Source organism: Dermacentor albipictus, chromosome 1 (genome assembly GCF_038994185.2).
Source record: "Dermacentor albipictus isolate Rhodes 1998 colony chromosome 1, USDA_Dalb.pri_finalv2, whole genome shotgun sequence".
NCBI lineage: Eukaryota > Metazoa > Arthropoda > Arachnida > Ixodida > Ixodidae > Dermacentor > Dermacentor albipictus.
The window spans coordinates 493,916,664-493,930,927 of NC_091821.1; the positions used below are offsets into that span (position 1 = coordinate 493,916,664).

A 14,264-nucleotide genomic window follows, 5' to 3' on the forward strand; every position below is an offset into this window, starting at 1 on the left:
AAAAGACGGGAGGCCCAGCTGACTAACCCAAGTACCAGCTACGGATGGCGAGCGGGGCTAGGCTATCGGCAGGAAGCCATGCGTCTACCTGGGATAGGGTGGCCGCCCGCCTTCGGGCATCAATAGCTTGGTGTCCGAAATAACGCTTATTCACTCACACGTTTTCAAGGCAAAAACCTTAGATCTCTATGTTTCAAGGTCGCGTTGTGAGGTACCGATAATCGGTGCGCTGGTGCCACTGCGCACGCGTTCGTCGTCGTCGTCTTCCAGATCGCTGCCACATCGATGCCGCTAATCGTGCCAAAAATAAGGCACAGTTTTTTTTATATAGAGTTAAATAGGGCATTCGAACCCACGACCTTTGGTGGGAGTCGAAGCCACAACCTGTCGCATTCATTAGGGCGACGTTTGTTAAAACACTCGAACCCACGACCTTTAATGGGAGAGAACAATAAGAAGCTACAACGCGTTGTAAGGCGAATGTAATTTAATGGATGTCTCTTGAGCGCGCAGGCTTTTGTCTTCACCCTCTTAGGGGTATGCTAAAGTGACTGATTTTTCTTTCTTTGTGCAAGAGACAATGAAATATATTCGTGTTTACGTTGTCTGTAAAACAACAACCAATTTCAGCTCAATACAGCGATAGCATGAATTCTTAGCGAGCGGTGGCACAGCCGCATGCATTTATGGCGCGATATTTGCATTTCGCTGCCAGCAATTCCGCCTGTGTATTTCGTTTCTCTCTATTTTAGTTGGAGCGCATTTTCTCACATCTCATGTGGAAGCTCACGTAATTTGGTATTTGCCGTAGATATTATGAAGAGGCGGAGATTACTTGGCAGACAAATTGAAATAGCCACGTAGATAACTAAAGATATACACTAATAACATTTTTAATTATTCAGTTGTTCGAATAGCGAAATGGAAACTGAGACGTAGTGAAGTCATCTGTGCCTAGCAGAAATCCTGAGACTCGCATGAGTTGAATTGAAAACACTGTCCCCCAAATATTATAAAGTATGCGTTGACATCGATCTTATAACCGTTCATAACTCTTAGAGGGAGGCTCTTTCGAAACTTTATAGGAACGCTAATATATTTTGTAACATCATTTTGAGACGCCGATGTCGAAGAGAGAGAAAGAGGGTGGAGCAAGCAGAGTAAGAGCAGAGAGAACAAAGCTGGTACTTGTTTCGTGATTTCCGCTAAGCAGGCATGACTTCTCAACGGCTTAATTTAGCAATTTAGTTATGTAACAAAAAAGTGAACACTTAATATGTTATTAGTGCCTCGTTTCCATTATAGCAACCTGGATATTTTGATTGATCATTCAACTAATAGCCGCCTTTCCTGGTGACAATTTGAACAAAACGATTTGAAACACAGCGTTGTAAAAGTAAAACAAATAAATATAAGCTACAGAAATTCCGAGAATTGTCTACTAAGGCGTAATGACTTCGTTTTTGCCCAGTTTTACCTACTGGCTTTTTCTGGCTTATGCGCGTCTATCCATGGCCTTTCCGGTGGCAATGAATGCTTAGGCCTTAGTAGACAATTGTCAGGTTTTTCTCTCCGCATCCGGCCCCTTCAGTGCAATCGTCTAATTGGGACGGAACCCCCGGCACCACCGCGCTTGAACTAAGCAGGGCGTTCGAAAGGGCACATCAGCTGCCGCCGTAGCGCGTGAGGCGCTGTGTGAGGGGAGAGTGTATGGCCGCGATGCCCACGTTCCTCTTCACAGTCACTTTCTCTCTCTCTCTCTTTCTCTCTCTCTCTGTCACCCTCGCTGTGACTCTCGCAAGCCTGCGCTATGCGCGCGTTCCTTGTCCACGCAAGGTATCGCCTGCGTTCCGACTGCGATTCGGTAACGCCCAATGAAAACAAACCAAGCGTCTGAATGCGCTCGCTTGCCCGAAAGGCCTTCACAACTCGAAGGATGCTCAGCGTCCTTCAATTTGACATCCGGCCACCCCAATACCTCAAGTTGGCCCACCCCCACATTTCAATGTGGTCCATCCCACATTTCATGTTGGCGCACCCTCAAATTTCAAGTTGGACCACTCACAAATTTAAGTTGCCGCACGTACAAATTTCAAGTTGGTCCACACCCAAGTTTCAGATGACCCGCTTCCAAATTTCAAGTTGATCCAACCCCAAATTTCAGGTGGCCCTACATAAGCTTCGCCATGCATCTTCTAAGGAGTCTCTCGTATCTGTATGAGTACTCTCTTTTTGTCATTTTATTTTTGATTTATTTCTTTCTTATCGCTTATCGTTTGTTTGTAGGCTGTCACTCTCAAAATTCCAAGGAAGAGCTTTGTAAAGAATGTAAAACAAGGTATGAGTAACTTTAGTGATAGAAAAACTTTAGTGCCGCATTGAACGCATACGGCAGCCTTCGCTCACAGGACGCCCGGCGCCGACGCGGGACGCCGACACCGGATTTTCTACGGCACGGGGCCCTTAAAGCTCTCGCGTTACGAGCAGACATCGCTTCTTGAGCGGTACGGAAATACTTTCGCTCTGCAGCTAGATAGTTCGTCAATTACGGGGCGATGCAACAGCCTTTTCGCAAGGAATTAATCTTTGCTTTAAAGCGAATGCTTTACTTATCGCATCAAGCCGAGCCTAGGCACAGCCGTCATACCTGGCTTAGCGATGATTGCATACCAAAGTATAATAATTAGAGCTAAATCAAAGGTTAACCAAGTGAAACCAAGACTTAATTAAGCAGGCTAAACCAACCTTTTGCATTGCATATACAAGGTTAGCTGAGCTAAGCCGCAGCTAATATTTTTTCTAATTATTTTGAATGCCTCAATATTTATCAAGATGAGCTGTGAACCACACCGCGGAGGCTTCCCTGCCATTGCTAACGCTTTCGTTCTCAGCTCGTTCCCCTGATGCCAACGCGGCAACCGCGCCCACGTGATTCCTAATGCCAACTACAGCGACAGTCTTTCCTGCGGTGGCACTCACCACCAAAAAGCGACCAAACGAACGAACCAGCCAAGGAACTAAGAATGAACGAGGGAGCGAAAGAACGAACGGACGAATCCCTTCTTTATCGAGAGCTCCAGTGCCGGCCGCGTCTAAACCTCCAGGCACATCAACGCTCAAGGACGGGAACGCGATGCCGGCAGAGCGAACCAAGACCCTGACTTCGCGCAAGGCCGCGCGTCGACACCACGAACACTCGACACACTTGGCTGCTTCGGGCCCGTCGTCCCGCGAGCGGCGGTCAACCAAAGGGTCGGCGATTTGGCTGATCGTTCGAAAACTACGAGACACAAGACAACTTTGGTTTTTTTATAACTGCCAAATCCTTAGGCGACACAAGGCTGTCACCTAAGGTATTGCAAATGAGTCCGCTAGTATTATTAAGGTATTAGTTGTCACCTATGGCTCTCAAATGTAAATCACATGGGCAGTTTGATCATCTGACTAGGCGGCTTATCTGTGCGCTCTGATTCTCACGCTCACTATTTGGCGTCGCAATGAACTTACTTTTCATCATTAGCAGCAGCACCCTATCTTTGTGTCATCCGCGGGACGAAGGCCTCTCCCAGCAATCTTCAATTACCCCTGTCTAGCGCTAGCTGATTCCAACTTGCGCTTGCAAATTTTCCTCATTTCGTCGCCCCACCCAATTTTCTGCCGTCCTCGAGCGCAGTTTTATTCGAAAGAACATGTATACCGAACGCAGTCAAGGACGCCGTTGAGTATGTATGTTCTTTCAAATAAAACTTGTTAGTCAGCGCCGACGCGTTGTTTTTCTTGTCCCATCGCTTAGTGCTGCCGCCAAGTTGCCATTAATGTGCCGCTTTAAGCTGAGGTTTCGACCCTACTGCAAAAAAAAAAAGTATAACCGGGCTTGATTGCGCCAAGGATGCTCCGCATTAAAAAAAAAACCCTAAGGCACGTAAGAACTTTTTCCAAGTTGTGGATGCGAAATCATTAATGTCCAATTGAACGCCGCTGAGTGGTCCTTCGAGTTACGAAATCCTCGCGGGCAAGCGAGGGCACTAAGACACTTCGCAAACCCCTCCAATATAGCATCAGGCCGGTGCCCTTCGATCTGTGACGTCATGTTGAATAGCCCGACTGTTTCAGAATCTAAACGGGACACTTCTGAGTAAGGAGAAATTATTTTGAGGTGACCGCAACAGAAATTTTGGCCCAAGTACCATGATATCATGAAGTGTAGTGCACTGATCTGCTATCTATGAGGAGCTGGTTTAGACCTGCGGATAAGACACTCGGCTTCTGAGCGTGGAGTCGTAGGTTCGTAACTCATTGCCGCGAAAATGTATCTTTTCAAATTTATTCAGTTTTTATGTATACATTAATTTCTCGACAGCGATTACCGAGGCGGAATTAGAACGCAGGCGAGAACTTGCATGGAACAAGGAACGCGTGTATAACACTGGTTTCCGAGAGTGCGGGTGACGTGGCGTCGTGGCGATGCCCTCTCCCCTCACGCAACACTTGGTGGGCCAATGCAGCAGGCAGCAGGCGAACCCTTTCGTCCGCTCTGCTCCGTCGAGGCGCTCACGTGACGTCGCGTCGCAGCTACTGGGAATTCAGGATGCCATTTCGCTGCTAGAGACGCCACCTTTTTTGCTCAATGGGCCATTTGATGCTTTCGCATCAAAAATAGAAAGAACGGCCAAGCCTACGCACCGGTTGCGTCCATATATACGTTGATCGTGCTCAGCCTTGCGATTCTGTCGCTTACCCGGAAAAGATTTTTCATCCTGCAGAGAAAGCGCACAACAGAAGCTTTGTACATGCGGCAGGTTATCGCGATTAGTTTAGACGGACACCAAAGAAATTAAGTTAGGGTAATACAGATAGGCAAATTACACTACTTCAACAATGTCTGCCTTACCGTTTGCGAACAATTGGCAATTGGCAAACCACAAAGAAGAAACAGAACAAGAACGGGATACCTTCAGGTTCCACTACCAACCAGTAGTGTGCATGGTGGATTTCGACAACATGTGCGCCAGCGTCAACGGGACGCTTACGAGAAAAGTTACTGTAGACTGACAAAGTATGCTGTCAAGCTGCCCTCCTCTCAAACGTGTGGAATAGGCGGCGTGGCGCACTAATGTATACAACCACTTTCTCGGCTCTCTCTCTGCACGGTGATTGAACGTGTGTGAAGCGCTCCAATGCACGAGGTAATTACCTACTGATCCTTACACACGAATGTGGGAGCAATGAAACCATCACCGCCTTACTCCGCCCCTATATTGCACAAATTATCTGCGACGTCCATATATCGGCTACAGCTATTGCAGGCTCAGAGTTTACGAGTGTGCCTAGGAGTACCGCAAGCTACGTCCAGTCACTTCACAATTGTAGAATCGCGGGAAATCTCCGAGGCATACAATATAAAGATTCGGGACAAGGCATGTATCAGCAAACTGCCTATCACTCTTCATTACAAGGAACTGCGTTACCTAACTCAATTTTGATTATGCGTCAGTTTCTCACAGTTGCTTCGATGCACCTCTGTGTCTCGTGCATGTCATGGTCATCAACTGGCACCTATATATATGTTAGACATATCTTCAATAAAATATCATTTGAGAGTCAGCGCCTTGTCGTCGTTTTATACCTTCTTTTGTCCTTATCTTGTGTTGCGCTGTAACGAACCTTACTATGAATTACTTACTTAATTACCTTACTTGCATAAGAACGACGAGCGACCCATGCTGTGACAACCTAGCAGGGACGGCGCGTTTTGGCGGGAATCGGCCCCGTAGAGCGACGTGGAGACTATAGGAAGCTTCTATGGCCCACTGATGACGCGCCTGGGGCGTCAATCACCGCTTATTTATGCTAGAGGCCTACTTTGGATGGATGAGGCTGAACCCTTTAATTGGGCTGGCGGCACGCACCACCAAGCCGTGACTAGTAATATGTTCTGTCTTTAGTGGAGCGTGAAATTTCACTCTTGCCTTGATTTTAGCCTCCAGATAACCCCCATTTGCTTATTTCTACCCGCTTAATGTCTATTTTTTCTCCACTGTCCCCAAACCCCAATGCTTTGAAAAAGTCCTCCCCGTTACTTTTAACTGTAGGGTTACGCCCTTTACAGAAAAGTATCAGGAGTTCACCCGTTTCATCTTCCTTTCCACACGCACCGCATAACGTGTCTATCCCTTGGTACTTGACCCGGTACGTCTTAGTCTGCAGTACTCCTGGCCTACACTCTTAGGCAAAGTTACACCCTTTGGGGTGTATCTCTGCCACACTACAACAATCATCATTGCTGCATCATGAGTTGCTGCTGTCACTCAGCGTGGAATGTTACAACTTTTGTAAAGACGCCCTCCTCAACCCTCGCTACGTTGGAGCCCCCCACCAGGACTCTTCTTGACTCAACTCGTTCGCCTCCAGCCTGCAATTTCTCTGCTTCAGTTCGCGCTATCGCTGGCCCTCCGTCGGCCGTACGGCGCTGTCACGTGGCAACGGGCTCGATGCCGCTCGTCCCGCTTCACCCGAAGCCTGCAACGCTACATCACTGTACCGTTGTGGAGCCCCCGTGCTCCCGCCAGCTGCCGCGTGCGGTTCTACGGCTCCTATAGGTGTTCCTTCCTGCCTGTTCCTTTGTTCTGATCACGTGCCTCTGCCTGAGACTCCCCGCTGTCCTCCCCCTCCGCCTGTCGCTGCTCCGAACCAGGATTGCGCGCTGCCTGCGTCATTATCGCCTCCACCCACTATTCCAGTTCGGCCCGCTTTTCCAGTTCTTTATGCTCGCGCCAGCTATTCTCTCTAGCAGGTTAGCCTTAGCCCCCTGCCTCTCAAGCAATATCGCCGATCTGAGTTTTGAGCTGAATCCACCGCTCTCGCCCCATCTTCAGCTCCCCTTCGAGCTCCTCATCACTAGCTGCCCATTCCGCTTCCATCCGCCGCACAGCCCCCTTTAATCCCTTACACAGCCTGCACTCGAAGCTAGCCTTCTCAGCGTCGGCTGAACTTTCGAAGTCCGTCTCATCCAAGTAACATCAACGTTTGCACTCCTCGCATTTCACTAGCTCGCCATCACCCGTGACATTCCTAGCCTGCCGCTCCATCGCCTTCCCGATCACTTCAAAAGAAAGCCCGCCAAAATACCCAAAGCCCCGCGGTAAGCCCTACGGCAATCTCGCTATCCGGCTACCCCCGCTAGCCTCCCTCCACTTACCACGGTTTTAAAACTGTCGCCCTATCACGCCATGCACAACGACTCGCCCGAACCCTACAAGAAATGCCACCAATATTCTCAATCAAAGACACACGGTACGCACGGCAATTCGCTTTCCAGGTACACCTCAGCTAGCCTCCCCGCACCTAACGTCAACAGCCGTCACTTGCGGAAGAACCGCGTCACGCTTTTCAAAGAAGCCGAGAAAGGATGTGACAAGCGATTAGCGATTGCGCACTGTTTCGCAGGTGCTTTGTGCACCACCTTCGGGATGAACATACATTTCTAGAATGCATCATTTTCAGGTTCAGTGGCCGATATTTTTTAGTTAGATGGCGCAAAAAACACCGCGCTACACGCGACAACAATGCGTTGCAGTAAAATTTAAAGAAACCGACGATTGACCTTAGCCAATATTGTAAACATTTTTTTCGTCACAAAGATGGACCAAAACACGCGAAAATTCCCTGACGTAATTCCAGAATAGTATGCTGTATGTTTCTTCCTCTCGATTCAATAACTTTCCCGCCAAACACACGGAAAGAGAGCTCTGAAAGAATAATTCCCCAGTATAAACTGATTTAGTGTCACTTTAAACTGCGAAGGGTAAAGCGGAAAACAGAGAGCGCCAATTTGCAGAAAACGAGCGCATGCAAAGTTGAAACCAACAACTAAAGTCTTCACCTCTAGAAAAGGAAATATAAAGTTTCTTGCTCGTGTCTAACCACATCCTCAAAAAGCCTGCACTAATCGCAAAAAAAATGCAAGAAAAAAATGAAAATTGGTAGAGTTTACTTTCCCCGAAACAACCGATGCTCACGTCTATTTGTTGTAAAATGCTCGAACATATAATAGCCTCTCATATATACAACCATCTGGAATCAAACAACTTTTTTTTCACTAATAAGCACGGGTTCAGGAAGGGTTTGTCATGTGAGACACAGCTTTTAGAATTCACGACTGACCTGCATTTGCACATGGACCATAATGTACAGATTGATAGCATATTCCTTGACTTTTCCAAGGCGTTTGATAGCGTAGCCCATTGCCGCCTAATTTCAAAGTTAAATGCACTAAGATTGGATTCACTGACACTAACTTGGCTCCGGAACTTTCTTTCTAATCGCCGACAGTTTACTATCGTTAACAACCTTTCTTCGCCCCTTTCCTATGCCACTTCCGGCGTGCCACAAGGTAGCGTTCTTGGGCCGCTACTATTCCTAATATACATTAACGATCTTCCTAATAACTTAACATCCCGAGTGCGAATATTCGCAGATGAATGCATTATTTACCGCCCTATAACCAGCCCCGATGACCACCTCATTCTTCAAAACGACCTTCATCTCATATTCGATTGGTGTAACACTTGGTTAATGAATCTTAATTCGTCTAAATGCAAAGTAATGTCTTTGAGCCGTAAACACTCAATCTTTTCCTTCCAATATAACGTAAATAATGAGCCAATTTCTGTAGCTACTTCCTACAAATACTTAGGCATTAATCTCGCACCAAGCCTTTCCTGGGCCCATCACATTACTACTATATGTGCTAATGCTTCAAAATCAATGGGGTACTTACGCCGAAATCTACGTAATTCGCCCTCTAACATCCGTAAGCTAGCTTATCAGACGTTTGTTCGCCCCCAGCTCGAATTTGCCTCCCCAATCTGATCACCCCATCATAACAACCTAATCAGCTTATTAGAATCAATTCAAAATAGGGCCGCCAGGTTTATCTCGCGTACCTACACTTACAATTCAAGCATGTCACAAATAAAACTTGATATTTCACTTCAGCCACTAAGTACTCGACGCGATTTTGCACTCATATCATTATTTCACAAGTACGTTCATGCGGATAGAAAATCTTCTTTACGGCTTGAAGTCGCACCTTTCACATCTCACAGATTACATAATCGCCTCAGCTTCACACGCATCTACGGGAACACACATGCATTCAACTGGTCGGCGCTTCCTCGTGCCATTCGATTGTGGAACGCTCTTCCTGATTTCATCGTCTCCGAACCTAATCCCGATGAATTCCGCCAGCTCATCATTTCATATTCCACGGCGCAACTTCAATAAAGTGCACGATGCTTTTTTCCTTTTTTTTTCCAGTTATGTGCTCTCTTGTTTATGAGCTCATTTCGCTTATTATTCTTGTATTCTTTAGTATTGTTTAGTATTTGTACTAGAGTGGCAACATTATTTTTCATTGTTTATTAAAGAAACTGTATCGTTTTTTTTTTTCTAATATGTACACTCCAGACCTTGTTATGTTGTACAATGTTTTAATACTTGTATAAGATAGGCATATAGTTTTTCACTGTCAATTAATAATGTATGTCTATTATGTTTTTATATGTTCTGTATACTCTGTTAATCTTATTGTAACGCCCCCCTTACCCAATGCCTCATACGAGGCCTGTAAGGACATTGTTAAATAAATAAATAAATAAATAAATCTAAACATGATTGCTTACATGATTACCGTGATTACAGCTCTTCACTAATAAGACTTAGGGACGTACAATTAGTATTCGGTGCACGCTTTTCGATGCAGTGGCGGGGGCCTGAATTTACAAAAAAAAATTCTAGCACTGTTTGTAAGAGAAACTTCCAGCCAATCTTGATGTCTATGGCAAAAAGCGCTCACGAAAGGAAAGGTTTGTCAATTCGGCTCAGCTGCACATCACGATGGTTTCTGCGCACAGAGCGACATCAAGCGACTCCTGTGAGGGCTCGATCGTCGGACGCCTGATTGGCTGGTTAACCACGCGGTCGGTATCGCTGTTCTCAGTGTTCTCTTATTGGCTTCTGTGGCATCCTGTACGAGCTGTGCGTTCTGATGTAAAGCCTCCGAATTTATTCGCCTCGCCCAGCTTTCTGTCCTTTCGTTTCGAGGTATGCCTCTGCTTGCAGACTCTCATCTGGGATGTCAGCGAGATACTACGCTCGCGGACTCTCTTCGCACTCGTGGAGAAGCAATTGTTCACAAGAGGCAATGGAAGCATGACTGACATTACAGCGTTTCGGTCTGCGCGATATGTGATTTGCTACCGAGATGTGTGGCATGTGAGGCTCACTGCGCGTGCGCGTCTTCTACCAGCCACTCTACCGCGCAGGCTATCACGATTGTGTAACGACACGGCAACGCGGATTTCTCGCTTCGGCGCGAATTCGCCCTTGCCGCTACTCATCGTAGTGACGGCAACAAATAAATGGCAAATTCAGCCATCGCGTCGTCCCGTCTCACGCTGAGGCCAAGTTATTAGCAACTGTTTGTGGTTTGTCTTTCATGCTACTAGTCATAAGCAGGGACAGCCCACAAAATTTTAAAGGCTGCTAGGTATAGAGAACATCTGAAAGTATTCTGTCTTCCACGTAGAAAAATGGCACCACTGTACTAGCGCTTATGATGCGTTGGTGACGCACAACGCTTTAAAGGTCTACTTGTTCACGACGTCAATCATTTCTTTATACAGTATAGCACGACACGCGGTGACAGTATGGAAAACGTTGATCCTTGCGCATATCTATCGGCGAAGACGCGGCGCATGCGCACATTGCCAGGTGTATCACGGTAACGTGTCGCGTATAACGCCAAGCTAAAGATTTCTACTTACGACCGTATTAACGGGCGCTTCCTTCCAGGGTACGTTCCGAACACTCCTCGACTAGCAATCAGTTTCACCTTTTACCCGACAGTATTGTAGGCGTAAAATGTAGCAACATGCTAATGGAGAAACAAAAAAGAAAGCCCCGGCTACTTACCGCTGCTCAAGTATCAAGGTGTAGTTGCCGGGTATGTGAATGGTGCCCCAAACATCCTCTCTCCGCACGGCAGCGAACGCCTCCTCGCGGTTCGGGTACACCTTCTGCGCATCGACAATGAACAAACGCTCTGAACGCCATCCACCAGCTCCATAGTCGCCGCACCCCAGCCTGCGCCGATGTCCTAGCTGCCCCTCCATACACTCTCTCTGACTGCGCCATACTCGAACACACGGAAGGACGAAGTGAACTAGGAGGGAGCATCACGTCGCGCAGCCAGTCTTGGCAAGCGAACTCACCATGAAGCCATTATCTTCGCTTTTTTTTTTCGTCTCAGTGTCGGCCCCAACTGCAACTTTTCAGATTAAGCGTATCAGCCGGACATGCTGGGTTTCCGATAGCTTTTAATGGATGCGCACTTGTTCGGCTGCCCTGCATGTCGCTGCTCTGCCCGGAGAGCGGGAGCGGAGCGGGAACGGAGCGAGAGATTCTACCGCGTGCTCTCACGAGACGAGCACGTGTTGGGCCGATACGTTTGGCTTCAATCTTCGGTCGTGTTGCGCAATGCTGTTTCCTAGCTCTTGCTTTACTTTTTGCATGTTTGCAGGGATCTTCAGGCTCTCTGCCATACCTGAGGAATATAAATGACAAGTAGTGAAGGAGAATGCACACAGACGAGTACTCGCTTGTGTTCCTTTCATTCGCATGTTTCGCCTTCCGGAAGCACTATGCCTAAGTAGCTAGAAACTAGAACTAGAAACTGGCCCAATTATCTATCCTAATACTACGCCGTGAAGTCTAAGATGGACACTTGGCGTTGCGGAAAGGGAAACAAGTTTGCGGATTCGGATACGTAATTAGAATTTGCAGTGCACGATTAAAGACGACGACAAAATGAATGTATAATATTGTCCCGATGCGAAACATGGACATGCATGCAGGCAAGAGACGAGGACGAAGAAGAGCTGAGGAGCTTCCGCCGCCATGTTCTAGTACCAGCCGGTGCCTTCAGCATTCGCCTCGCATAAACAACATTTGTGCTTGTCTCCATCTTGCAACAATATTATTGCTTTTATTTTGGTTCATGCGATATCTATATACATCGTGTAATTGCGAAAATGTTTAAAAATTAAGCCTAGTTGAAAGTAGCGCTGTGCGTGCCGTCTTCCTTTCCTGTCACCGTCTAATCGTGCTGCACATTCTAATCATGAAACAAACGATACCACGCATAAACTTAAGGTTGTGGTGTTTCATAACCTTAGCTTTGTGTCACAGCCTTGTAGTGACACAGGACGTTGACAAACACGAAGCAAACAAGACCAGAGCAGCGGGGCACAAAGCGAACGCCGCATTGTTCCCTGGGCACTTGCAAAGGCTGTATTCTGTCCTGGGCGCTTGTACTATCATCATAGTGATCGGCCTCTCCGGGTAGGCGCTCGTGGCACAGTGCTGGGCTTGCCTGGCGAGCTGCTTTGTCCGACAAATGCACCTGATGCTCAGACGCGGCAGAGTAAATGCGCTGCCATCTGTCGGCTGGTCGCTCTTAGACAGAAAATCGCGTCAGTTAGTAATCAAAAGCTGGTAACTTCTTGTCCTAAAGTTATCGAAACTAGTCTTCGAGTGGAGGACCGTTAGTAGCGGCACCGGTAACTGCATTCACTACCTAAAGGAGGTGCTGTATACGACTAGCAAGGGCAGTCAGTTTACTAATCATAGAAATAATGGCATTAAAATAGCGGCATTTGCTGCTCAATTAAGTTAGCGGTACCTGTTTAGTTTAAAAGTAGTACTCGAATTGCCAAGAAATAAGAGGTCTCTTCTGCTCTAAATTATTGCAATATATGCACGCATACGGAAAACATTCGGGAAAGAAAATGAAGACCGTGCGTAATGCCAGAAAGTTTCAACGATATTTAAACATCATCAAATGAATGGCCTGCAAATGTCACGCCCCTTACATTTTTCCATTTGTTTAGTCGTTCAAAGACAGACACATCAGTCCACCCACGAGCACATTTAAAGGTAACAATCCAGAATAATACGTTGAAGATTTAGGAAGCCTTTTCTAAGACTTAAAAATTAAACATGAGGCAAAGAAACGCGTGGCGAAACAGCCGATGAGACTTATCAGACATTTATTTCCTCTTTCAAACGTTATTCCTCGTTCAAGCTCAGCACAGCAGGTAACAGTTAATATGGAGAAGGGGTTTTCAATAGCGCCTGCTGATAGCTCGCACCAGGTTGACCATCAGAGAGGGTCCGGTAGTGAGGACGAGATGATGTAAAAACAAATAACAGAATTTTATTGGTGGTTACGGATGGACGGTGCGCTCCAAGAGAAAAAGTACAGCAACGTTCGGCGTGCGTGCTCCTGTAAGCAAGTCTAGAGAATATGTGTTCGTAGCGTCTCGCCGACTCTCCTATACTTTACACCATCTCGGCAACCAGATTCTCTCTCGCTCCCTGGTAGAGGACCTTGTCAGCACACTGGTCAACCCACACAGAGGAATACGGAGAGAAACCCCTCCCTGGCGTAGAGATGGTGAGTGTAGATCATGACGGGTCAGCTCACACAAAGCAATACGGAGAGAAGCGATTCCCTGCTGTTGAGGTGGTGAGTGTAGGTCACGACGTGTCAGCTCACAAAAAGGAATACGGAGAGAAACCATTCCCTGGTGTAGAGGTGGTGAATGTAGATCGTGACGGGTCAGCTCACACAAAGGAATACAGAGAGAAACCACTCCCTGGCGTAGAGGTTGTGAGTGTAGGTCATGACAGGTAAGCTGACAATGAGGAACCGATGGACAAGTATTTTCATCTTAACGAGCGTAACGATTAGGCACGTCGTGTCTCAGGCCCCTGGCCTCCATTCCATTAGTGGCCACACAAAGGAAACCGTAACAACGTATTTATCATGTGTGCTTCACCAAAACTTCCTGGATAAGAAAACGTGGCAAAGGCCGTAAGCCATGGATAACTCGTGAGCGTCGGAGAAGGATAAAGTGCAAAACAAGATTATTCAAAAATGTCTTTGGACAATGTCAATCATAGACCTAGAAAATTTTAAGCAGTGCCGCGATAAGATAAAGGTTTTTCTGAAAAGTGAAAAAAGCAGGTATATACAGGCCCTGTGTCATCAGGAATGCTATGACAGTGCATGAAATGTTTGGAAACAGCTACATCAATTACTAAACCGTGCGAAATCGCCGGTGGCTGTTGATGATATCATAAATAGCAGACATCGTATACAATGTTTAAAGTTTGCAGAAAGGTCATATAAATTCTTTAAA

At 46.7% G+C, this 14,264-nt stretch overlaps 1 protein-coding gene across 5 annotated transcripts in view; it reads right to left on the reverse strand.

Moving 5' to 3' along the window:
- Positions 1 to 14,264, reverse strand: part of LOC135912549 (ABC transporter G family member 20-like) — a 157,394-nt gene that overhangs the window by 41,275 nt on the left and 101,855 nt on the right. For 3 of the 5 annotated variants that reach the window (XM_065445044.1, XM_065445026.1, XM_065445053.1), the window contains exon 9: positions 10,975 to 11,078. In XM_065445044.1, the coding sequence (XP_065301116.1) occupies positions 10,975 to 11,078 (104 nt within the window). Of the gene's footprint in view, positions 1 to 4,683; positions 4,758 to 10,974; positions 11,079 to 14,264 lie in introns of all 5 variants that reach the window. The other 2 variants (XM_065445035.1, XM_065445016.1) reach the window with 1 other exon arrangement.